Source organism: Oxyura jamaicensis, chromosome 1 (assembly GCF_011077185.1).
Source record: "Oxyura jamaicensis isolate SHBP4307 breed ruddy duck chromosome 1, BPBGC_Ojam_1.0, whole genome shotgun sequence".
NCBI lineage: Eukaryota > Metazoa > Chordata > Aves > Anseriformes > Anatidae > Oxyura > Oxyura jamaicensis.
In genome coordinates, this window is record NC_048893.1 from 59,289,502 (window position 1) to 59,314,589 (window position 25,088).

The 25,088-nt window shown below is 46.7% G+C and overlaps 1 protein-coding gene across 4 annotated transcripts in view; it reads right to left on the minus strand.

Moving 5' to 3' along the window:
* Positions 1-24,972, minus strand: part of MKRN1 (makorin ring finger protein 1) — a 30,189-nt gene extending 5,217 nt beyond the window's left edge. Inside the window, exons 1-3 of one of the 4 annotated variants that reach the window (XM_035342661.1) lie at positions 24,704-24,972; positions 19,133-19,261; positions 14,585-14,817 (exon numbers count right to left, since the gene is read on the minus strand). In XM_035342661.1, the coding sequence (XP_035198552.1) occupies positions 14,585-14,817; positions 19,133-19,261; positions 24,704-24,903 (562 nt within the window). In that variant the 5' untranslated portion in view covers positions 24,904-24,972. Of the gene's footprint in view, positions 1-14,584; positions 14,818-19,132; positions 19,262-21,055; positions 21,207-24,703 lie in introns of those variants that run through there. The other 3 variants (XM_035342672.1, XM_035342681.1, XM_035342691.1) reach the window with 3 other exon arrangements.
* Between the last annotated feature and the right edge of the window lie 116 nt (positions 24,973-25,088).

Sequence of the window (25,088 nt, forward strand, 5' to 3'; positions counted from 1 at the left end):
TTCAGCAGTCAGATTCAAATCCATTTACAGGCTAGGTCTACACTAGAAAATCTCACTAGTTCTCAGCAGCTCAAGCGCATTAGGCAAACCATGGTTCAGCAGCAATTAAGTAACACTGCTTTGAGTGTCAGTTCCACACCAGCTAACATCATTTTTTTCCCCCCAACAGTCACACAGCTGAAGCAATAAAGGTGTGTCCAGCATAAGAAACACCAAAATGGAAACACCACACAAGCAGTTCCTCATGTGCAGGTTAATTAGTTAATAATTCATGTTGCTGATCAGCATGAAGTAACTTCCATTTCTGGACTCCCAAACACCTGCATGAATAACAGAAGAGCCCTGTCCAGGTCCCTCTAACCTTATTCTAGCTATTTGCAAAAGGACACCACCCAAAACAGCTATCTAGTCTGGTCTTATCAAAACATCAGTATCAGACATACAAACCTAACTTTAAGAAACCCTGTGATTTTTGAGGTACTCTCATTACATTCTAAGCTAGCCATCAATTTTGGAAAAAGCAAACAAACACTAAAACACTAAATAAATTCCTTACCTTACTCTAAAGATAACTGAAATCAGTATAGCCTCTCTTCCCTATTTAGATAGGTTCTGCTTAAGACTTTTCCCTGTTCCTCTTGAAAACATGCTTGTCTGTGTCACCACTAGCCAAATAGTCTTTTGAGATCATGATAAAGTAGGATGATAAACTAAGTTACAAGACAAAAGCAATTCAAAGATTATTATTTTTATTATTATTATATCCAGAACAAATACAAAAATACAAGGGAGAACAGCAACTGGATTTTGTAACAGCTACTGGTTATATTAATAAGAATGAAAAAGTCTTATGTGCTTTTGAAAGCGGAGCTTTATAAGCCTTTGAGCACTAGATTTGGAGAAGCAAGCACACAAGTGAAGGTATACTTGGATCACTAAGAGTAAAGGACACTTTCCCAAAAGTAATCAGAGGCTGCATGCTCACACAGATTTACCCCATGAAGCAAAGATGCAAAATAGAATTACAGAACACCCTGACTTGGAAGAGGCACTCAAGGATCATTGAGTCCAACGCCTGGCTCCACACAACCACCCCCCAAAAAAATCAGACCATGTGTCTGAGAGCGTTGTCCAAACACTTCTTGAACTCTGGCAGCTCAGTGTTCTGACCACTGCCCTGGGGAGCCTGTCCGAGTGCCCGACCACCCTCTGGGTGCAGAACCTTTCCCTAACCCCCAGCCTGACCCTCCCTGTCCCAGCTCCATGCCGTCCCCTCGGGTCCTGTCGCTGTCCCCAGAGAGCAGAGCTCAGCGCCTGCCCCTCCGCTCCCCTCGTGAGGGAGCTGCAGGCCGCCATGAGGCCTCCCCTCGGCCTGCTCTGCTCTTGGCTGAACAAACCAAGGGACCTCAGCCGCTCCTCATACATCTTGCCCTCCAGACCCTTCAACCATCTCCATTGCCTCCTCTGGCCACTCTAATGGTTTTATAGAATCTAATAAACGTCTACCAGCTTGGTAGCCTGTAGACATATAGAGGAAAGAACAAGCAGGTCCTGGAGAGCTCACAGTTTAAGGGGAGAAGCAAATACCAAAGATTAGTGCAGGAAAAATACTAGCTCTCAAAAAAAGTTCAAGTTTGCTTCCTGTTGACTTTGCATAGAAGTATAACCTTTTCTGACTTTTGAGGTCATTCATGCTGATCTTAGACAAATCTGTTTGCTAGTAACAGTCACTTAATTGCTCTTCAGAAGTATAAGTCAACTGTTAACCTGCTCATTTTCAGCAAAAGGTTCAGAACCAGAAAAACAAGTCTTCATTACCTCATCTTCCTTATGATTTGTAGTTACTCTTCTTTGATGTTAATTCACAAGTAACCATTTACTAGGGTCTTAACCTTCTGGCTAAACACAATATGAAAATTTGTACCCATTAATTGAAATTCCACCCCCCTCTACTGGTATTTGAGATGTATAACCTTCTCCTATGGTAGTAACAAAAATCTCAACTACCAGTCAGTTTCTATACCCTCAGCTATCATTTTTGCCAGTGTTTTTTTCTAGTTAATGCCATCAGTTCCCCCACCACCCCCTTTTTTTTTTTAAATCTACCAAGGAAGGAGAGATTAGCGGATCACAGGATTCACAGATGGAAGCCTACTAGCCACATAAATGCAGATTCAAAGGAATCAAGTGATATAATATTTCTTTGAATGAAGATTTTCTTATTTTATTTTATTTTTTTTTGCTTAAGGCAATCCTACATCCCTGGGAAATGTGTACTTTGAAATCAGAGGCACATTTGAGATTTTACTTAATTGAGAAAATTTCCAGAGTCATCCACACTTCTCTGAGGAATATCCTTGGGCAAATCTTTATCCAGGAAGGGTTTTATTCATTTAAAAAAAAAAAAAAAAAAAAAAAACACTTCTTACTTCATGCTCTTTGAAAATAAAGGCTTTGAAGTCTCACCCCAAAGCCTGACTTACGAACCCATTTTTTTTTACGCTAGGCCACAACAGGAGAGAGCAGAACTTCAAAATTTTGGCAAAGAATACAGAACTTTTGTTTAAACAACAAAAAACTACAATACTGAAGACTGAAATCATCAAGCACAATATACAGTATAGCTAGTAAACTCCAGCCAAGTCCACAATACCACCCTTGTACAAAAGATACAACCAGTTCTTGTTGTCTAGATGTCTAGCCACTAAGACACAGCTCTGTGAATGTCAGTCTTTAATAATGGCTTTAGGTACTCCTACAGGATATGACAGGGTAGGAGGTGGCAGAACATGCAGAAAGTGACATTTGTTTCCAGTAATAATTTGTTTTCTGTAATAAGAGGTATACTTAGCAACAATATTGATTTACTTAGTAATAATTACTTAGTAATAATACCTCAATGCTTCCATAATCTGAAGCCCTACATGAACACCTCTTGTATCTGCTACCGTTTTGCTCCACCTTTTTAGAGCCCAAACGTACTGAAAATGGTAATATGGGTACAAGCTCCTACTGTAATGGATGACGACACATCTAGGCTATGAGGAAGAAGATCTCTCCAGTTCTGAAGAATTCTGAAGACATTAGATATTATCTCATCTGTCAATGTGAAGCTGTGCCTATAAAATAAAAAGTATCTGCTTTCAAGACCTTTGTTTCTCAAGCTTCAGCCTACACTATATTCAAATGTTGATCTCTTAAAAGGATTATTCAGATTACTTGTTTCCCTTAATAGGGTACACAGAACAAAAGCACTCCAGTCCACTTAAACCCACTCCAAGAAGTTTAACAGTTTCTTCCATGAAAATCTTCCAGTCTTCAATGTCTAAAGACAGATATATACTTAGTTAGCATATTCTGTTGGTAAAGTTAATCTGCTCCTCATGTCCACCATTTAAAAGGGAAAAAATATATAGTTCTCTACAATGAAAGACAGCAAGTGTCTCTCCATGGTGCAGGAATTCAATACATAGAATCTGAATGGGAAGAGAGCTGTGCTAAGTGCATATTGCTTGCCTCAGGAAATAAAGGAAAACAATACTTGACAATCACGAGCACTAAGCTTCAAACACTGACAAGTCTTCTGCATATAAGTACTTCCAGACAAATCCTGATACTCTAAAACATTGATTTAAAAAAAAAAAAATATTAAGCCTTAGGCCAGCTATGCAATAGGCACTTCCATTCCTCTAGTGGTGCCACCCAAACCCACTGAACTGTGGTACTGCAGGGTGAACTCATCTCCTAACCACCCCTCTCTGTGGGAATCATAAGCATGTACCTCTCAAAAGGCAAGTGTATTACAGCAAACCAACGTGAAACTGAACAAAGGTGTCTTCAACCTTTTTTGATGCTTTCTGACTAAAATCTTCATGAAAGATACCTAATGAACATTCTTGAATAATCTTGACCTCAACTTCTTTTCTCTTGACTCCAGGACCACTTTCCTGAAAAATCTTTTTACATAAAGATTCTCCATCTCAACTTGATGCAACACACATCACATCTCTAGAATTCCAGGGAAGAGGTCTGTGCCTTGATAACTCTTCCGTTAGGAAACAAGACAGTATAAGACATGTTAAGACAGATGTCAGACGCCTCTACATCTAAAGATACTGAAAGAAAGCCATCCTATATCCTAACTAGCTTATTGCCATCAGTTCACACACCTGCTTTCACACTGGGACAATTATTGCCACCCAGTACACACATCTCGCAGAGGAGATCGGCTCCGGGGCGGACGAGTTCTGCAGCGGAGCGGGGGATCGGGACAGGCGGGGCTTTTTCTCGGCATCGAGGCCACTTCAGGCGGCCGAGGGAGCCGCCAGCCCCCGGCAGCCCTCGCGAGGGAGGCGGACGAGGCGTAGGCGGAGCCGGCAGCGCCCCCTCCCCGGCCGCCCAAAGGCAGCCCCTGGGGAGCGCGGCGGCCTGGAAGGGCAGGCAGGGCCCCGCGCCGCTCTTCTGCAGCGGTCTTTCCCTTCGGTACTTGGAAGCTGCTTGCGAGGAACCTGGCCGCGGCCTCCGCATCTCTCGCGGCCTTTCCAGCCACGGTCACCCATGTGGCCACTCTGACGGAGGGCTCGGGGAAACACGCGGCCGTCCGGGTACTGGGCTGCAGGGTGTGCCCGAGTCTGCTGTCGGTATCCGACGGAGGTGTGCCCGGGCTGAAGAGCTGCTCTGCCGGGTAGCAGAGCTCCGGGAGGAGGTGAGCAGGCTGAGGAGCATCAGGGAGTCGGAGAGGGAAATCGACTGGTGGAGGTGAACTCCGCCCTCTCTGAGACAGACTCACGAGCACGTGTCTCCTGCCACACAGAAGACAAAAGTTCCCTCGTCCTGCCAGGCAGTAGCAGGCGGGAGAATGGAGGCAGGTTCTGCTGGGGTGGTAGGTGAGCCCTGTCCCTGCCCACCTCACCTTCCCATTTACCCTTTGAAGTGGGTTTACATGACAAGGTTTTGGTAGCAGGGGGCCATAGAGGTGGCTTCTGTGAGAAGGATCTAGAAGCTGCCCCATGTTTGGTAAGGGCCCCACTGCTGACTAGAGCTGAGCCAATAAGCGATGTTGTTTGCACCTCTGTGAAAGCAGATTTAAGACGGGAAAAAAAACGCTGTGCCACACAGCAACTGGGAGAGTGAGAGGAGTGAGGAACAGCCTTGCAGGCACTAAGGTCAGTGAAGAAGGAGAGGGAGAGGTGCTCCAGGAGCCGGAGCAGAAGTCCCCTGCGGCCTGTGGTGAGGACCATGGTGAAGCAGGATGTCCCCCTGCAGCCTCTGGAGTACCACGGTGGAGCAGGGTTCCACGCTGCAGCCCGTGGAGACCATGGTGGAGCAGGTGGCCCTGCACTGAGGGAGACTGTGGCCTGTGGAGGACCTCTGCCGGAGCAGATTCCGGGCCGGACCTGTAGCCCGTGGAGAGGAGCCCACGCAGGAGCAGGTGACCTGGCAGGAGCTGCTGCCCGTGGGGGACCCAGGTTGGAGCAGTTTGCTCCTGAGGGATAGACCCCATGGTACAGACCCATATCTGGAGCAGTTCTTGAAGAGCTGCTGCCTGTGGGAAGCCCACGCCAAATCAGTTCAGCAAGGACTGCATCCCGTGGGAGGGACCCCACAGCACAGGGGACGAGAGTGACTGAGAAGGAGCGGCAGAGAAGAAGCACTATAGACTGACCATAACCCCCATTCCCCCATGCCGCTCAGGGGGAGGAAGTAGAAGAGGGTGGATGGGGGGGGAGGTGCTTTTGGTTTCTTTCCTTTGTTTCTTACTTCTCTAGCTTGTTAGTAATAGGCAATAAATCTTACTATCTCCCTATGTTGAGTCTGTTTTGCCCATCACAATAATTACTGTGCGACCTCCCTGTCCTTATCTCAACCCTTGAGCCCCTTTCATCGTATTTTCTCCCCGCTCCTCTTCGAGGAGGGGGAGTGAGAGAGAGATTGTGGTGGAGCTCGGCTGCCCACCCAAGTAAAAGCACCACAGTCCTTTTTGGCACCCAACGTGGGCTCAAGGAATTTGAGATAAGGATGATAGTTGAAAGAGGTAATGGGCAAAACATGGACTGGATGATTGTTACGAATGTAATAATTGTGAAGCAATATATTTCATGTTAGTGTGGTGAAGGGACGAGGGGTGGTGTGTGTGTAAATTGTCCACCTCGTCAGTGTTGTGATGATGTTATCTTTATTTTGGTGTGGGGATATTTTTTTTTTTTGATGTAAGTCACGTTTGTGAAGATTGTGATGATTGTGAAGTGAGAGAATATTGTTATTATTAAATATGCTTTTCACAGAGGCAAGGGGTGGAATGTAGTGGGTTTACGTGGCAAGGTTTTGGTAGCAGGGGGCCATAGGGGTGGCTTCTGTGAGAAGGATCTAGAAGCTGCCCCATGTTACAGAATCACAGAATAGTCTAGGTTGGAAGAAACCTCCAAGATCACCGAGTCCAACCTCTGACCTAACACTAACAAGTCCTCCACTAAACCATATCCCTAAGCTCTACATCTAAACGTCTTTTAAAGACCTCCAGGGATGGGGACTCAACCACTTCCCTGGGCAGCCTATTCCAGTGACTAACAACCCGTTCAGTAAAGTTCTTCCTAATATCCAACCTAAACCTCCCCTGGCACAACTTTAGCCCATTCCCCCTCATCCTGTCACCAGGCACGTGGGAGAATAGACCAACCCCCACCTCGCTACAGCCTCCCTTCAGGTACCTGTAGAGTGCAATAAGGTCACCCCTGAGCCTCCTCTTCTCCAGGCTAAACAGTCCCAGCTCCCCCAGCCGCTCCTCGTAAGACTTGTTCTCCAGACCCTTCACCAGCTTCGTTGCCCTTCTCTGGACTCGCCTATGTTGAGTCTGTTTTGCCCATCACAATAACTACTGCACAATCTCCCTGTCCTTATCTCAACCCTTGAGCCCCTTTCATCGTATTTTCTCCCCGCTCCTCTTTGAGGAGGGGGAGTGAGAGAGTGGTTGTGGTGGAGCTCGGCTGCCCACCCAAGTAAAACCACCACGCTCTTATATAACAGGTATGAGGGTCTAGAACACAACAGTCAGAACAATGAAGTAGGTGAAATCCTGTCCCCGTTGGAGAGGGTACCTAAGGCAAGGCAACCTACCCCCCGCATTGTTACATCATCTGTCAAAAAAGAAAGAAGGGTCACTGTCATGGGGGGCTCCCTTCTGAAAGGGACAGAGGGCCCAATATGTTGACTGGACCCAACCCACAGGGAATTCTGTTGCCCCCCTGGGGCTTGGGTTAGAGACTTTGCTAAGAAAGTCAAGCGCCTGGTACGGCCCACTGACTACTACCCGCTACTGGTCTCTCAGGCTGGTAATGACAAGGTAGCAATGAGAAGTCCGAGAGCAATCAAAAGGGACCTTAGGGCTTTGGGGCAACTGGTTAAAGGATCAGGGGCACAGGTTGTGCTTGCCTCTGCCCTTCCGATAGCGGGGATCAAGGCTGACAAGCAGGTTCATCACATTAACATGTGGCTTCGGGACTGGTGTAACTAGCAGAACTTTGGGTTTTTCGATCACGGGAAGGTCTACGTGACACCAGGCCTGCTGGCATCAGATGGGATGCACCCCTCTCAGAGAGGGGTAAGGATTTTTGGTCAGGAGTTGGCAAGGCTGATAGATAGGGCTTTAAACTAGAGTTGAAGGGGGAAGGGGATAAAACCAGGCATGCTGGTGATGACCTAAGGGATAGTGCGCTAGAATCAGAGGGTCTGTGTGCCAGTGAAGTCCTTCGGTCAGCTCCACAAGGTGCTGCACGTAGGGAGGCTCATCTGAAGTGGTTCTACACAAATGCACACAGTATGAGGAATAAAATGGATGAGCTAGAAGTCTTGGCCCAGTCCCACAGCTACAACATCATCAGCATAAGCAAAACCAGGTGGGATGAGTCCTGTGGCTGGTGTGTTGCAATAGATGGTTACAGGCTCTTCAGGAGGGACAGGCAGGGTAGGCGGGGTGGCGATGTATGTGAAGCATGGGCTGGACTGTGTGGAACTTCAGGCTGACAATGGCAAAAGGCTCTTGAGAGCCTCTGGGTAAGGATCAAGGGACGAACAAATAAAGGGGATGTCGTTGTGGGAGTCTATTACAGACCACCTGGCCAGGATGACAACACTGATGAATTATTCTTTCCAGAACTGAGAGATGCCTCGAGATCAACTCCCCTTGTCCTTATGGGGGACTTCAACTTGCCAGACGTCAAGTGGGATCACCACATGGCTGACACAAGCAAGTCCAGGAGGTTCATGAAGCACCTAGATGATAACTTCTTGGTGCAGGTGCTAAGGGAACCAACCCAGGAAAGGTGCCCTCCTAAATCTGTTGCTGGAGAACAGAGAGGGTCTTGTGGGAGACATGGCAATTGGCATCCATCTCAATCATAGCGACCACGAAGAGGTTGAGTTTAGGATTTACGGTGACAGAAGGAAAACTGCCACCAAAACTTCAGCCCTGGGTATGGGGAAAGCAGACTTCAGGCTGCTCAGGGAACTAGTCAGCAAGGTCCCCCGGGAAACTGCTTTTGAAGGCACTGACATCCATCAGTGCTAGTCACTCTTTAAGCACTGCCTCCTAAAAGCACAGGATCAGGCAATTCCAAAATATCAGAAGTCAGGCAGGCAGGGCAGGAGGCCAGCCTAGCTGACCAGGGATCTTCTACTGGAGCTCAGGTGAAAAAAGAAGGTGTACGGCTACTGGAAGGAGGGTCAGGTGACAAAGAAGGAATACAGGGATGCTGTTTGTAGGGAGAAAATAAGTGTGGCCAAAGCCCAACAAGAGCTGAAGTTGGCCATGTCTGTGTGAAGACAAAGTTTTTTTTAAGATATGTGAACAGAAGAAGGAGAACCAAAGAAAACAAAAGGTCCGCTACTTGATGGGGAAGGTCTCCTCACAGACAATGACATAGGCAAAGCGGAGACGTTTAATGCCTTCTTCGCCTCTGTCTTCATGCTGATGATGGGCTTCAGGACCCAGGGTGCCCTGAGCTGGAGGACCGTGATGGTGGGAATGACAAACTCCAAACCGACCCTAAACGTGTGAGGGATTTGCTGCTCCACCTGGATCCATACAAGTCCAGGGGTCCAGATGGGATTCATCCCAGGGTGCTTAAAGAGCTGGCTGACATCATTGCAGGACCTCTCTCAATTATTTTTTCAATGATCTTGGGAATCCGGAGAGGTCCCGGTAGACTGGAAACTGGCAAACATTGTGCCAATTTTCAAGAAGGGTAAGAAGGAAGACCCTGGCAATTACAGGCCTGTCAATCTCATGTCAGTGCCTGGTAAAATTATGGAGAAGATGATTCTTGAAGTTACTGAAGCACACCTGGGGGACAATGCAGTCATTAGTCCCAGCCAGCATGGGTTCATGAGGGGTAGGTCCTGCCTAACAAATTTGATTTCCTTTTATAATACAATCACCTGTCTAGTCGACCAAGGGAAACCAGTTGATGTGATCTTTTTGGGCTTCAGCAAGGCTTTTGACACTGCTTCCCATAGGATCCTACTGGACAAAATGTCCAGCATACAGCCAAACAAAAACATCATACAATGGGTGAGCAATTGGCTGACAGGCAGGGCTCAAAGGGTTGTGCTAAATGGGGCCACATCAGGTGGATGGTCACTAGTGGGGTCCCTCAAGGCTCCTTTTTAGGGCCAGTCCTCCTCAACATTTTTAGAAATGATACGGATGTAGGAATAGGTGTTTTGAGCAAATTTGCTGACAACCCCAAACTTGGAGTTGTGGACTCAGATGAGGGTGGAAAAGCCTTGCAGAGAGATCTGGACAGGTTGGAGAGCTGGGCGATCACCAACCGCATGAAGTTTAACAAAAGCAAGTGCCAGGTCCTGCACCTGGGACGGGGCAACCCTGTCTGTACATACAGACTGGGTGATGAGATGCTGGAGAGCAGCCCCGCAGAGAGGGATCTGGGGGTTTTGGTTGACAGCAAGCTGAATATGAGCCAGCAGTGTGCCCTGGCAGCCAGGAGGGCCAACCCCACCCTGGGGTGCATCAAGCACGGCATCGCTAGTCGGTCGAGGGAAGGGATTGTCCCGCTCTACTCTGCGCTGGTGCGGCCTCACCTCGAGTGCTGGGTGCAGTTCTGGGCACCACAGTACAGAAAGGACATTCAGCTGTTGGAGAATGCCCAGAGGAGGGTGATGAAGATGGTGAAGGGCCTGGAGGGGAAGACGTATGAGGAGCGGCTGAGGTCACTGGGCCTGTTCGGCCTGGAGAAGAGGAGGCTGAGGGGGGACCTCATCACAGTCCACAACTTCCTCGCAATGGGGAGTGGAGAGGCAGGTCACCTATTCTTCATAAACACCAGTGATAGGACCCACGGGGAACGGTGTTAAGCTGAGGAAGGGGAAGTTTAGGCTGGATATCAGGAGGTGCTTCACCGAGACGGTGGTTGCGCACTGGAACAGGCTCCCCAGTGAAGCAGTCACTGCACCAAGCCTGTCTAAATCCAAGAAGAGATTGGACTGTGCACTTAGTCACACGGTCTGAACTTCTGGGTAGACCTGTGCGGTGCCAGGAGTTGGACTTGATGATCCTTGTGGGTCCCTTCCAGCTCGGGATATTCTATGATTCTATGATCTGGGAGCTGAGAGGGCAAACCACATTTTGGGGTGCCTTAAGCACAGCATAGCCAGCTGGTCAAAAGAAGGGATTCTTCCACTGTATTTAGCATTGGTGCGGTCTCATCTTGAATATTGTGTGCAGTTCTGAGCTTCACAAAATAAACAGGATGTTAAGGTACTTGAATGCATCCAGAGCAGGGCAACAACGCTGTTAAGAGGGTTGAAAGGCACATCCTGTGAGGAGAAGCTGAGTACATGGGGGTTGTCCAGTCTGGAGAAAGTGACTCAGAGGCAACCTCATTGCTCTCTGCAACTCCCTGAGGAGAAGTGGAAGGGGAGGTGCCCGTCTCTTTGCGCTTGCAACTGATGACAAACACACAGGACTGGTGGAAAGCTGTGCCAGGGAGGTTTGGCCTGGATGTCAGGAAACAACTCTGTACTGTGAGGGTGGTTGAACACTGGAATAGATGTCCCATGCCTGTCAGCATTCAAGAGGCATTTGGAAAATGCCTTTAAAAAAGTACTTTAACCTGTGGTTAGCCCTGAAGTGGTCAGGCAGTTGGACTTGATGCAACCCAATTCAGCATTTCCTATGTTGCCACCTTTCTGCTCTCCCTCAGAGATTCCAGAACATCTAGCAGAAGTTAAGCAGCAGAACAAATACGGAAGCATGGTGCACCTGTACCTCAAAAACAGTATCCAAAGAATTGTCACTATTTTCTTTGCTAGGCCATGAGGTCATCTTCAAGATAGCACATTTAGTCACAGATCAGAGATTCACCTGCATTAGCAGAATGCCTTGTCTTAATGGTAAGAGATAAGCCACCGCTAACAAGTATTATCTGAGCACTTTATGCCGAGAATAATTTGAAGTTACATCATAAAGGATATGTTTAGGATTCAATCAATTATTTGATTATTCAAGGCCGTAAGTCTTTAGTTGTAGACAGCCAGATAGTAGAGATGATGCTAAACACATGCAACCTACTTCCCCCTAAATTTAAGTCTTTGTGCTACCTTTTTGCAAGGAAAGCAGATGACAGGTATGCTACAAATAGTCTAGTCCCATATGATGAGTTTTCCAATCTCGTTCTCTAGATCACAGAATCACAGAATTTCTAGGTTGGAAGAGACCTCAAGATCATCGAGTCCAACCTCTAACCTAACACTAACAGTCCCCACTAAACCATATCCCTAAGCTCTACATCTAAACATCTTTTGAAGACTTCCAGGGATGGTGACTCCACCACCTCCCTGGGCAGCCTGTTCCAATGCCTCACAACCCTTTCAGTAAAGAAGCTCTTCCTAACATCTGACCTAAAACTCCCCTGGCGCAACTTTAGCCCATTCCCCCTCGTCCTGTCACCAGGCACGTGGGAGAACAGGCCAACCCCCACCTCTCTACAGCCTCCTTTAAGGTATCTGTAGAGAGCGATAAGGTCGCCCCTGAGCCTCCTCTTCTCCAGGCTGAATAAGCCCAGCTCCTTCAGCCGCTCCTCATAGGACTTGTTCTCCAGGCCCCTCACCAGCTTCGTCGCCCTTCTTTGGACCCGCTCAAGCACCTCCATGTCCTTCTTGTAGCGAGGGGCCCAAAACTGAACACAGTACTCGAGGTGCGGCCTCACCAGAGCCGAGTACAGGGGGACGATCACCTCCCTAGCCCTGCTGATCACACTATTTCTGATACAAGCCAGGATGCCGTTGGCCTTCTTGGCCACCTGAGCACACTGCTGGCTCATATTCAGCCGACTGTCCACTATCACTCCCAGGTCCTTCTCCGCCTGGCAGCTCTCCAACCACTCATCTCCCAGCCTGTAGCTCTGCTTGGGGTTATTACACCCCAGGTGCAGGACCCGGCACTTGGCCTTGTTAAACTTCATGCAGTTGACCCCAGCCCATCGGTGCAGCCTATCCAGATCCTCCTGCAGAGCCTTCCTACCCTCGAGCAGATCGACACTCGCACCTAACTTGGTGTCATCTGCAAACTTACTGAGGGTGCACTCAATGCCCTCATCCAGATCATTGATGAAGATGTTAAAGAGGACCGGCCCCAGCACCGAGCCCTGGGGGACGCCACTAGTGACTGGCCTCTGACTGGATTTGACTCCATTTACCACAACTCTCTGGGCCCGGCTATCCAGCCAGTTTCTAACCCAACGAAGCGTGCGCCAGTCCAAGCCAAGAGCAGCCAGTTTCTTGAGGAGAATGCTGTGGGAGACGGTGTCAAAAGCCTTGCTGAAGTCAAGGTAGACCACATCCACAGCCTTTCCCTCGTCCACCCAGCGCGACACTTTGTCATAGAAGGAGATCAGGTTCGTCAAGCAGGACCTGCCTTCCATAAACCCATGCTGACTGGGCCTGATCGCCTGCTTGCCCTTCAAGTGCCGCATGATGACTCCCAAGAGGATCTGCTCCATGAGCTTCCCTGGTACTGAGGTCAAACTGACAGGCCTGTAGTTCCCCGGGTCAGCCCTCCGGCCCTTCTTGTAGATGGGCGTCACATTCGCTAGCCGCCAGTCAGCTGGGACCTCCCCCGATAGCCAGGACTGCTGATAAATGATGGAGAGTGGCTTGGCCAGCTCCTCTGCCAGTTCTCTCAGTACCCTTGGGTGGATCCCATCCGGCCCCATCAACTTGTGCACATCCAAGTGCCGTAGCAGGTCACCAACCAGTTCTTCGTGGATGGTGAGGGCCACATCCTGCTCCCCATCCCCTTCCACCAGCTCAGGGTACTGGGAATCCAGAGAACAACCGGTATTGCCGCTAAAGACTGAGGCAAAGAAGGCATTGAGCACCTCTGCCTTTTCCTCATCTCTTGTAACTAAGTTTCCCCCTGCATCCAGTAAAGGATGGAGATTCTCCTTTGTCCTCCTTTTTGTGTTAATGTATTTATAAAAGCGTTTTTTGTTATCTTTAACAGCAGTAGCCAGATTGAGCTCCAGATGAGCTTTGGCCTTCCTAATTTTGTCCCTGCACAGCCTCGCTACATCCTTATAGTCCTCCCTAGTGGCCAGCCCACTTTTCCAAAGATTATAAACCCTCTTTTTTCTCCTAAGCTCAAGCCACAGTTCTCTGTTCAGCCAGGCTGGTCTTCTTCCCCGCTGGCTCATCTTTGGGCACATGGGAACAGACCGCTCCTGCGCCATTAGGATTTGCCTCTTGAAGAGCGCCCAGCCTTCCTGGACCCCTCTGCCCTTCAGAACCGCCTCCCAAGGGACTCTACCAACCAGTGTCCTGAGCAGCCCAAAGTCAGCTCTCCAAAAGTCCAGTACAGTGGTTTTACTGGTTCCCTTCCTGGCCTCGCCAAGAATAGTGAACTCCACCATTTCGTGGTCACTCTGCCCAAGACAGCTCCCGACAATCACATCCTCCACCAGTCCTTCTCTGTTTGTGAAGAGAAGGTCTAGCGGGGCACCACCCCTGGTAGGCTCACTAATCAGCTGCGTCAGGAAGCTACCTTCCACTTTCTCCAGAAACCTCCTAGACTGCTTTCTCTGGGCTGTGTTGTGCTTCCAGGATATGTCAGGGAAGTTGAAGTCCCCCACGAGTACAAGCGCTGAAGATTTCGCAACTTGATGACCCATTTCGCGACTAGATGACCCATCTCAGTCTCATAAAGAGAAGTCTTGGGTAACTAGAATATGCAATTTTCAGCCTCTTGTCAGAACTGCCATGGGGTTCATGAAAGCAAGTATATGGTTTCAGATCCTTCTGTGGGAATCTGCACCTCCACTGGAAAACTTTTATAAGTACACAGAGACTGTCTTTAAGTATACATGGTTTTATAACATCATAACAGCAGTAGTAACTGATGTGCAATGATCCTATTATCATGCCAGAAAACTCAGAACTTCACGACAGAACAGTTGAAGCGATTCATAAAGCTGAATAGCTGTACTCAACAAAACTAGAAGCATTAAAATAAATGCACTATGTAAGAACTGTTGACCCTTGGCAGAAATTTACTGTTACCCCATGATCTGCTTACCACGTCCACAGTATGGCTGCCCAGGGACAAATTCTACAGCATTCACCCAGTCTTCAACACCTACTCCTGCAGCTGCCAGATCTAAATCTTCAGGTTCTAACTCAACAATTTCTTCTTCAATGGTTTCATCAGGGAATGATGCAAGGTCTGAAGATACTGAGGGATAAATTTTTTCATCTGGATTCACAGTAGTCACATCTTCTTCCTGTATCAGTGGCTTGGTGTGTTCATATCTAAAAAGTTAAAACACATCATGTCAACTCATCACAAAAAAGTACTTCCAGTCCCTCTGGCTGCTTTTGCGATTGCGATGTAAACACCCTATACTGAAGGAAGACCTAGAAGCAGCTTGGAAGAGAATGCCACTGATGATCCTTTACACAAGGAGATGAATTTCTGTAATGCATCAGCACTGCCTAATGAAACCAAAGGTACTCACTGTCATTTTGTAAGAAAGAGTAACACACACAAGTTTCACTTAACTTACATAGAATGAATTTCAGTAACTTCCAAAACTGGTGATGTACCTATTATACACATGCAATATTATCAAATTTAGTGAGTTCATTCAGCTTTGAGAAGAATGACAGCAGATACTGCTGTCATCTACTCTGTGGGACAGAAGAGAAAATTCTTCTTAGAGGTGCGGTGATAGGATGAGAGCCAGCAGACAAGTTCAAAGTAGAAAATTAAAATAAGTTATTAGAACAAAAATTACCATGAGAGTACTCAAACACTGAAACAGGTGCCTAGAGAGGCTACACAATCTTTGTTCTTGCAGATACTCAAAACTTGACCGGACAACGCCCTGGGCAACATGACCTGAACTGACTTACCTTGGCATCTTGCCTCATTCAGATTTTTCAGATTTTATGTTGAATTTTAGTAAATCACCTCTAACGTCCCCATCTTACTGTGGAAAATGACGCTCAGAACACTTTGATTCTTAGTACCCCTGAACAACATGGAAGCACCATTTCCCTCAAAGATATCTTCCAGCAGCTGGAAGACTACAAAGACAATAATTCATTCTCCCATGAAGTCTTACATATTTGCTGACTAACTTCAAGGATGAAGGTAGAGAATTCTTGGAGATTATACAAAACCTTTAAGCAACTGTGATTCATTTGCCTTGTGTCAGATTGAAGACAACAATGCATCACAGTTCTTTCATATTAAAGAAGTGCTCCCAGCTGAATGTCAGCTCTGACATCTCAAGGAAGCTATGACACAAGTTTCAAACACAAGCCTCTTGACCTCTACGTCAGTGTTTTCCAAAGCAGGGTACATGCACTCCAGATGTCACGCAAGACAATGCACTGGAATTCAGTAAGGAAATATTAGAATTTCTCTAGTTTTAAAAAAATAAAGAAATTAAGCCCTACTAATATTTAATATATGGATTGAGGCCAGCATCCTTACTCATTCCATATATCAAGGGGTCCCGTCACATATGGTATGTGAGGTGTACTTAAGGAAGAGAGGGTGATCCATAATGCAGAGGGCCTGACAGCAGCACCCTCGCTTGTTTGCTTTTAAGGTATTGTAACATTGCAGTTTATATCTGTCCCTTAAATAGCACCACAGATAATATTATCAACTTTTAACTCAAGTAACCCTCACAAAACAAATAGTTTAACAAGATTCCTGCAAAGGAACTGTGGATTAAAGATAACTGAATGCAAACACAAAGCAAGATGTCAGAGCTGACACTTCCACTTCGTATGAGCTCTTCCTCAACCACGTTACAAGATTAAAAACAGTGACAATGACCTAATCAGGTCTGACAAAAACTCGGGGTGGGGGGGAATCTAAGTTACCAAGAGGACTGTTTGAAATACAAATCTGTAACACAGATCCACTATTGTTCATAATGAGCCTTGCACTAAGTGCATATTAGGCCATCAGGTATTAGCTAATGATAGTATGAAGCCAACACTTAACAAGACATCTAAGAGCTAAGCATTCTGAACATTAAGACAAACTATTATAGTTTTTTCCAGAGATGTTTCAAATCATGTGATACCCAATCAAATGTTTCACACACAAAAAAAGCAGCAAATGTTGAGAAATGTTTTTGAGGTTTCTTAAATAGTAAGAAAAAAAGAACACACATACAAATTGGAACACTTGTTCTTCCTGATATGGTAAGAACAGCTGAAATAACGCATGGAAAACAATACAGCAACAAATGAAAGCGCCTTCCTGTCAGTAAATACTGTTGGGAGGCACCTAACACTGCTAAAGATTCAAAGAAACAAGTACTAGAACAAATTATGCAGTGTGGGAGGTTTACAATAGATGCAGATGAAAATACTTGCTAGTAACACATCTCAGCTTAGGGTATTCAACAGATTCTGTTTCAACAATGAAATTCATGAACCACTTTTTTGTGAGCCACTAAACGAGAGATGTACTGGAAATGATAAATTCTCAACATGAAATGACTTCTTTAATAAAAAGAATGCTTTATGGGGAAAAACTGGGGAAGTGAAAGAACAGCTGCATTGACTAGAATAAATAAAGCGTTCCAGGGTAAGATTACAAAAAGCTCCACACGCAAAATTCATTCACTGCATCTTTCACAAGCAAGATATTGTAGCAAAGAAGTTGGAGCCAGAAGTGCACGAAATGCTACAGGATGTTGTCGATACGGTTAACTTTACAAAAATGAAGCTTTGAAATAGCCAAATCTTTCCAATATTTTGTAATGAAAAGGGAAGTAACAAGGAAAACCTTTTGTACCACACTGAGGTTTATTGGTTATGTCACAGTAAAGTGCTTAAAGGAGCTGTCAAAGATGAGTCATACATTTTTCTTTCGTAAGACCACAAGTGCTGCAAATCTATTGAACTCTTCAGTGATGAGAAGTGGCTGTGACTAGTATGCTACCTAACAGATATTTTCAAAACACAAAACACACTTAATCTGTCCCTTCAAGGTAGAAGTGACATTTTCAGAATGAGAAAGTAATTGCTTTTTGAAAGAAGATAGTGCTATGGAGATGACATATTGAAAACAGCTGTTTGGAAACATTTCCATTGTTACATGATTTCACTGCCAAAAACAATGAAAGCATGTTACCCATGGAAACACTCATATTTGTTCATTTTAAAAGCTTCTAAGTGTGTTAGAAGATTGTTTATAAATCTTTTAAATAGTTTCAGTGTGCCTTAGACTCATTTGATTAATTTGCAAGAGAAATTGGTATAAGACGACAGAAGTTTACTAGCCAAATTTCAAAGTCTTTACATATTTGGTGGACAGGAATGAAAAAATGAGCATCACGATTTTGTAAATACAGCCGACAATGAAATTCTTTTTGGATCTACATATCTTTGCGAGCAATCTTTTTCAGTTGTAACAGCAGCCATTAAGGCCAAGTACTGACATAAACTGAACTTACAACCAAACCTTCAAAACACTGTATCAAAATGTTAAACCAAGATTTTAAAAAATAATGAAGCATATTGAACCACATTGCTCTCAGTAAAGAAATACAGTATTTTTAGTGAGAGCAAAAAGGTTTTGTACAGTTAATAATTTAAAATTTTAATCATCATCATCTTTTGTGCATGTTTGAATGTACATAATCCATTAGCACAGTAATACATCTACATAATTTATCTGTAAATCTACATTCATGAGAGTTATGTGCTCCAAAGTTTTTCACTGATGGTGTGCATGATCAAAAAGGTTTGGAGACCAGCAATCTACGTGATCATGAAAGCAGTATTTGCAGATATACAGAGGGCTAGATAGAGGTCTATCTTCCTTACACATAGTACCAGTGTATTAAACATGGAAGTAAAACTGACTGTGAGCTACAATACGAGGTCATGATAGAGATTTAATCATGCATAAGAGCTGCAACAAGACAATGTTACAACTCCTGATAAGTTTTTTTTTTTTAATAAAGTGAATTTAAGATTATGTTCAAAAAACATCCCCAAGCCTTTACAAAGCTTTGCTACACTAGGAAAGCATTGGTTTCCTTTGTTCATGCTTTTTCTCTTCTCTTTTTCAAGAGCATACGTTAAGTTATATGTTTCCATACTGTAGGGTCAATTTGTACAGGTAGCATTTTAAAAACCTACACAACTATACTCCAATTACTTTCTCAAAAGTGGCAGTTTAACTGTCTGAACAGCAATTCCTGAAGAGAGAGAATAAAAAACATTCATACCTGTTCAGGCTTTATCATCTACCAAATGTTACTGATTCATCAGTTCAGCCAGTCTGAATGTAGTCTCAGATTTCAACTCATCTCCTCATGTCATTAACAAACAAAATCATATCCTGACAACCTCTGCTTTTATTGAAACCAGTTCTCTCCTTGTCTCACTTTTACTTATTTTCAAAACCAAAGCAAACACTACAGTATTGAGCAAGAGAAGGCCATTTGTGACTAATTTTATTAAAACTCTGAAGTTACAATGGAAGTGGGAAATACTTCATTTTTTTTTTTTTCTTTTGCCTATGAGCTCTATACTCAGGGACTTAGAATTAAAGTATTCCCCTACAGCATGGTATGTGGCATTTCTTTACCTGCAATGATCTCCGTAAGCACAGCATCCTCGCTGATAATACCTGCACACCATGGCAGACTGACTAGTGGACAGGTCATGGGAGTAGCGACAGTTGTCTCCTTCCTTGCAAACTCCATGCATGAAATACCTATTAAGAATAAACACGGAATCTGTGAATACAGTATTTGGATGATGAGTTATTTTATAAATCAAGGTATACTGAATTAAGAACATCACTAATGACTCACGGGACCATGTCCCAGTATAAACACACAAATGACAAAGTCTGAAAAAAGATGAAGCCTTAGCAATTCCAATGAACTGCACTGTGTTTATAGGGGCTTATGCTTAGAGAAGCCTGAAAAAAAAAGTGAAGTAAATCTTATCCTGGGCTGGGGACAAAGTTTTATCAGTAGCTCCTGTGTTGTGACACCAGCAAAAACCTTACATAAGCCTTCCACTGAATCCAACATCAAAAACAACCACATCCTAAAAGTTTGCTTAAAAAAAAAGTCTATTCTTAATTTGTAAATATTTGAACCAGGAGTCATTTCCTAAGAATGCAATACATGTTGTTAATGGATAGTTATATTTGACTAAACATGTACAGTAGTTTTTGCCATAGGAGCCAGATAATCAGTAGAAGCACCCTGCTTCAATACTGTGCTGCCTGTCTTAAATTGGGCAGTTTACTAAGTTTTAGCATTTCAAATAAAGCAAGTTCAGTTAAGTACCCTCAAATTCAGCAGCTCAAGAAAACTGAACAGTGTTTTTCCATTTGGTTTAACTTTTAACCTAGAAGACACAAGCTTCGTTAAATTTAAGTAACTACTCAGACTATGTATACTCACGAGAGCCACAAATGGAGATTCAACTTAAAGTACATCTTACCCAATCAACATAAAAGTATTCATCACCCCCGCCCCCCCCCCACAAACAAAAAAAATCCTCCGTAAGAACTGCTTACTAAGAATTCAGCTTACAAAGGGCACTGGCCCTCAGACACAAAGCAAGCTGCAAACTCTGAACTCATTGAAAATAGAGATTTAGTTAACATGGGAAGTTGTTCAGGTTTAGGTCTCATACAAATCCTTGGCTTGTCTGCAAACCACTCAAGTGAAGATTCAGACTTGGAAGGGTATAAGCTGCTTCCATCTTGCTGCTGAACGGTGCAGGCCTGCCCTCCTGCTACACACTGGCATTGCTCTGCATTGGCACTACCCCTGCACGGCAGCAGCACCAGGTCCTCCGAGGCAGGGGAGGAGACAGCAGGATCACCTTTCACAGCACAAACTGAGACTGCAAGGGCTCTTCACAAAACAGCACATTCAAGTCAATACCCGTCCACATAAAGGGTTACTGAACCGCGTGAGCTTCTGCATGGGTACTTAGACCACTGCATTGTTAAGATGCCAGACAAATCAAAGGCAACACTTCGCCAAATGATATAAGCCAAGCTCTGTCTGTAGCCTGATACCAGGGAAACACTGCAACTTGAAGCAAGTCTTAAGAGGACTGATAGAGGCTACGCAAAATTAGTGGTTTATTCAAAGTACTAAGAAGAGAAAAGCTAATGTGGTTTTATAAGCCACCAGCTGACGCTAGCCATCAGGCAGAAATTCACACCTCAAAAATACCACCTGTCTGTATGCTGCAGCTACACAGCAAACCAGATAAGAAACACAATCCTACAGAGAAATAAATAATAAAAAGGCCAGATGACACTGCAGGATATTCTCTCCAGAGCAGTGAGTGGGTTAGGCAGGTTTGCCAGGTGGCTGCACCAACAGCTCTGCCAGCACACACCAGGAACAGGGCACTGAAACAAAACAAACCACATGCTCCACAGTCAGCATTATCCACTGCAAAGACAAATAAGAAACCTCCACCCAAAATCAACAGACAAACACAACCCGCTCACACGCCTACCAAACAAACCCTCCTCAGAGCCAAGTGCCCAGCAACCCAAGCTCACGGAACCAGAGCACAACTGGAATCCCATGGCTTCTTTAAGGAACGGGACCCACACCAGCAGGGGCAGCAGTAGTTCAGGGGGTCGTTAAGTGTCTGCCACTAGCTCTTTAAAAGCTGCTATCTCCACCCGTTGCTCGTTTCAACACAGCACTGCTTCCCCCGTGTGTCGGGGCAGGCAACTCCCCAGCCGCCTGCTGACTCAGCGCGGAGAGCCGCCTCAGCTCTAACCTGGCCCTTTGGCAGCTCCCACGGCTATTCTTAGCCCGGATCAGGTCGCTGCTCAGACCCACCTCGGCCAACAGCGCCGGGACACTGCTAGGGCCGAGAGAGGCAACTAGGAGAAAGGCCACAGCTGAAGGGAGACCTCCCCAGAAGCACTAGATGAGAACATTGCCCTACAGGCACCAAGCGAGGCTCTCCCGCTGTCAGACAGAGGAAACACAGGCCCAATTCCCTTGCCTCCCTTCCTAACCTGTGTTCAGAAGTTAAGGATACCTAAATTTTCAAGTTTCTTCAAGTTATAATGACCTTGATTTCAGCGATGCCTAAAAATATGATAATCCACTAAAGATTTTTCTCCCTGCTGTTAGGATGTGATGGCTTCTATCACTTGCCATTTGCTAGAGCAAAAACATGCATGAGGACTTTTATTAAAAAAAACAACGCTATTTGAAACACGGGGAACTGCAACCTAAAATCCTAAACCCATACTAGCTTCTTTCCGACAGCTTGCTTAATATACATGAGGAGTTTTCACACATGTAATCCTATTAGTGAAGCCTCTCTGCAATATTTCTCTCCACAGCTTCTGAGGCTTGCAATGGGTTTGCTTGTTCAAGGCGTGGCTCGGCCTTTACCTCAGGTCCACCTTGTTCTGCTCCCAGGTAACCCCGTTTCGTTCCTAAGCTACGGGGTTTGCTGAACAGGAACGCCACACCTGGCAGCAGCGCTGAGCCTCCCTCAAGGACAGAGACGCTGCCATTGCTGGCAGATGGGAGCCTTGGAGGAACACGAGCACAGCTGCTTTGGCTTCCTCGGGAGGCCTGTGCGGGTTGCAAACCCCTGGGGAACGAGGTGCTGGGGAAGAGGCCAGGCACGCGGCTCCAGCGTGGCATGCGGGCACTCAGCCACGGGTGCCTGATGAAATTCTACAGGAGCTAGCAGCCTTACGAAATGGGAAAAGTAGGCCTCGGCGGTATTGATCTGCTCGTCCCTTCCTCGCTGTAACCTTCAGATAACAGGGGTGTCCGGAAGAGAGCAATGCAAGCAAGCATGTCAGAGGCCTGTGCGCCACACCTTATCACTCGTGTTACGCCACGTTAAGGAGGCACGCTTCAGTGAGTCAGGTTCTTTGCGCTGAGACAAGTAAGTACTTGGTCTAGGCTCTAAGAACGAGCAGCAAAGTTACAAACATGCAGGCAGCTCTCAAAACACAGCAATTGGCTGCTAGAGGGTTTTGTTTATGGACAGTAACTAAACACAGAAGTGAAATGCAATCCATTTACATCAATTTGATGAGCTGAAGTATTGCTGCACAATATGTGGAAAACCCAAATATCTGGAGCTATCAGCATCAAGTTTGGGGTTTAAATGTTGGCTGTACCCCTGCTCAGTAAAACTACATATCCACCTAAAACAGGAGGGGCAGAGACACTTGGTAAGGATTACCACTCCTTTTCTTATTTCAAACATACCAGTAACAAAATAATCAAATATAAAATAAAACTCAATTTCGTAACTACTTATTCCCCTACATCTTACTCCAAATTAAAGGATTTTTCCCCCACAGCACAAAAGCCTTGAAAATCGCCGAGCCATAGCAATGTAACAAAATTATTTCTCATGACCTATTAAGAGACAGGATTAATCCATCACTTTCCATCCAGAAGTCTAAATCTTAGCTGCAGAAGGGCACCATCCACAGAACTACAAGCCTCGGGGACACCAAAGTCTCTCCTCTTAGTCATTCTGCCTCCCTCTCCAAGATGGCAGTCGTCCATCCCAAGGACACCACCTTGACGTAACAAGAGCAACTAACCAACTAACTTATCACATCAAGCATCCAAAGAAGCAGAAGAGCTTCCCCTACCAATTCTGAAACTCTCACTTCTGACAAAACAGTATTCCTTCATCAGCCACAAAATGCAGAGTATTTGCGCTGAAAAGAGCCCCATTTCCCAGAAGTTTTTCAGGCAGCATCTGCTGTCACCCCTATGACAACTCAGATAAATAAAGTCTAGAAACACATGGAACTCTGCAATGTTACTCAAACCAGAAGCTGCTCTAGATGCTACACTGAAAAAACGATTTTGAAATGCTACTGAACCCCTTCATCTTGCAGTTAAAACCTCTGGCTCATTCATAAAGGTAAAACAAGGCTTAATAATAAGAAGTAAGAATTTGATTTTCCTGAGTTAGGTTTCAATAGGGTGTAGTCCTTGTTGGCTTATCACACAGCCCCAGAAGATGGAGTTGAATTGATAATTTCATTTTAAAGCCTAAGGAAAGCTCTCTTGCCTACAACGTGAAGGACCCGCTAAAAACAAAGAAATGAAGAAGCAAGCAATGGCACGGCTAAGAGGATTAGTCAAAAAGAATGCAGAGGCTCATTAGGCCGAAAGCTGAGATCTTATTCTTGTTCAAGCTCACGCTAAAGCAGGTAAATCATTACAAAGGACTAGTTTTAACTTCCCACTAGTCCTGAGCATTTGTAAAGAAACACATTTGTTAGGCACTCGCTGACCGGTACAGCCCCAAATCAACTCGTTTGCTCCTGCACTACGGCAGTGGCTGTCTTCTAGCTGATTCATTGTTAGCTGAGCAAATATCCGTGCCTCGTAACGCAACTTCACCCAATTAAGCCCTTCGGTCTTGGGAAGAGCCGCGGCGAATTCCGCAGCGGGAGCACTAACCTCCACCCTCGCAGGAGAGCTGAGCTCAGCACCATGCCCAGCCATTTCCTCACCAGCGGCCTACACCTAAGCGCCTTCCACCAACCATTAACCCGCCTGTCCGCGGGCCAAGCCCTCCGCGTGGCGGGGCGCTGGGAAACGCCGCCGTTCGGAGGGCCGCGGTGCCCGTGGGCGATGTCCCCCAGGCTAACGGGGACACAAAGGGATGACGGAGCAGCCGGGGCCCAGCGGCGCCCGGGGAGGAATGCGGAGGGGATGCGGAGCTCGTGGAACAATCTGGAGCCTCTCGCCTTTTTTTTTTTCCGAAGGGACTCGTGCTATATTTGCCCGCATGATGGATAAAGGCGACGTAGGGGGTTTATTTAAGGATAAACGGAGGGGATGCCCGCCGGTGGCAGGCCGTGCTGCACATAAAGGGCCCTCCCGGCCCGCTCTCCGCAGTGCTGCAGCGGCGCCATGCCGGGGCGGGGGGGGGGGGGGGGGGGGAACCCCCCCCGGGCCCGGGGGCCCCCCCCGGGGGGGGGCCCCCCCCCCCCCCCCCCCAGCACGGGGTTACCGGTAAAGCAGCGGGCGGGGGGGGGCGCTGCGGCGGCGCCTACGTGCACGGCGGGGGAGGGACGACGGAGGGGACGGGGAAGGGAGGGAAAGGGAGAGGAAGGGACGGGGCGCGGATAATGGCGGCCGCCCGCCCGCGCGGCGCCTACCTGCAGGTGACCTGCTTGGTCCAGCCGCCTCCCGGCCCCACGGCGAGCGGCGGCACGGCCGCGGGCCCGAACAGCGTGCCCGTCTCCTCCGCGGTCGCCGCGGCGGCGGCGCTCGGCCCCAAGGCTGCTGCCGCCGCTGCCACCGCTGCTACCGCCGCCGCGGCGCCCGCCGCCGTGCCCAGCGCCACCGCCTCGGCCATTACTGTTTATCCCGCACGGCCGCAGCCCGGAACTTCCGGCAGCGCGGCCTGCCGGGCGGCGGCGGCGGGGCGGGAGGGGCGGGGCGGGGCGAGGCCACGCCCCCTCCGCCGGCTGCGATTGGCTGGGTTTGCCGGGGCACGCCCCCTCGGCTGCGTTCCCGCTGCGCGGCGCGGCCGTTACCCGC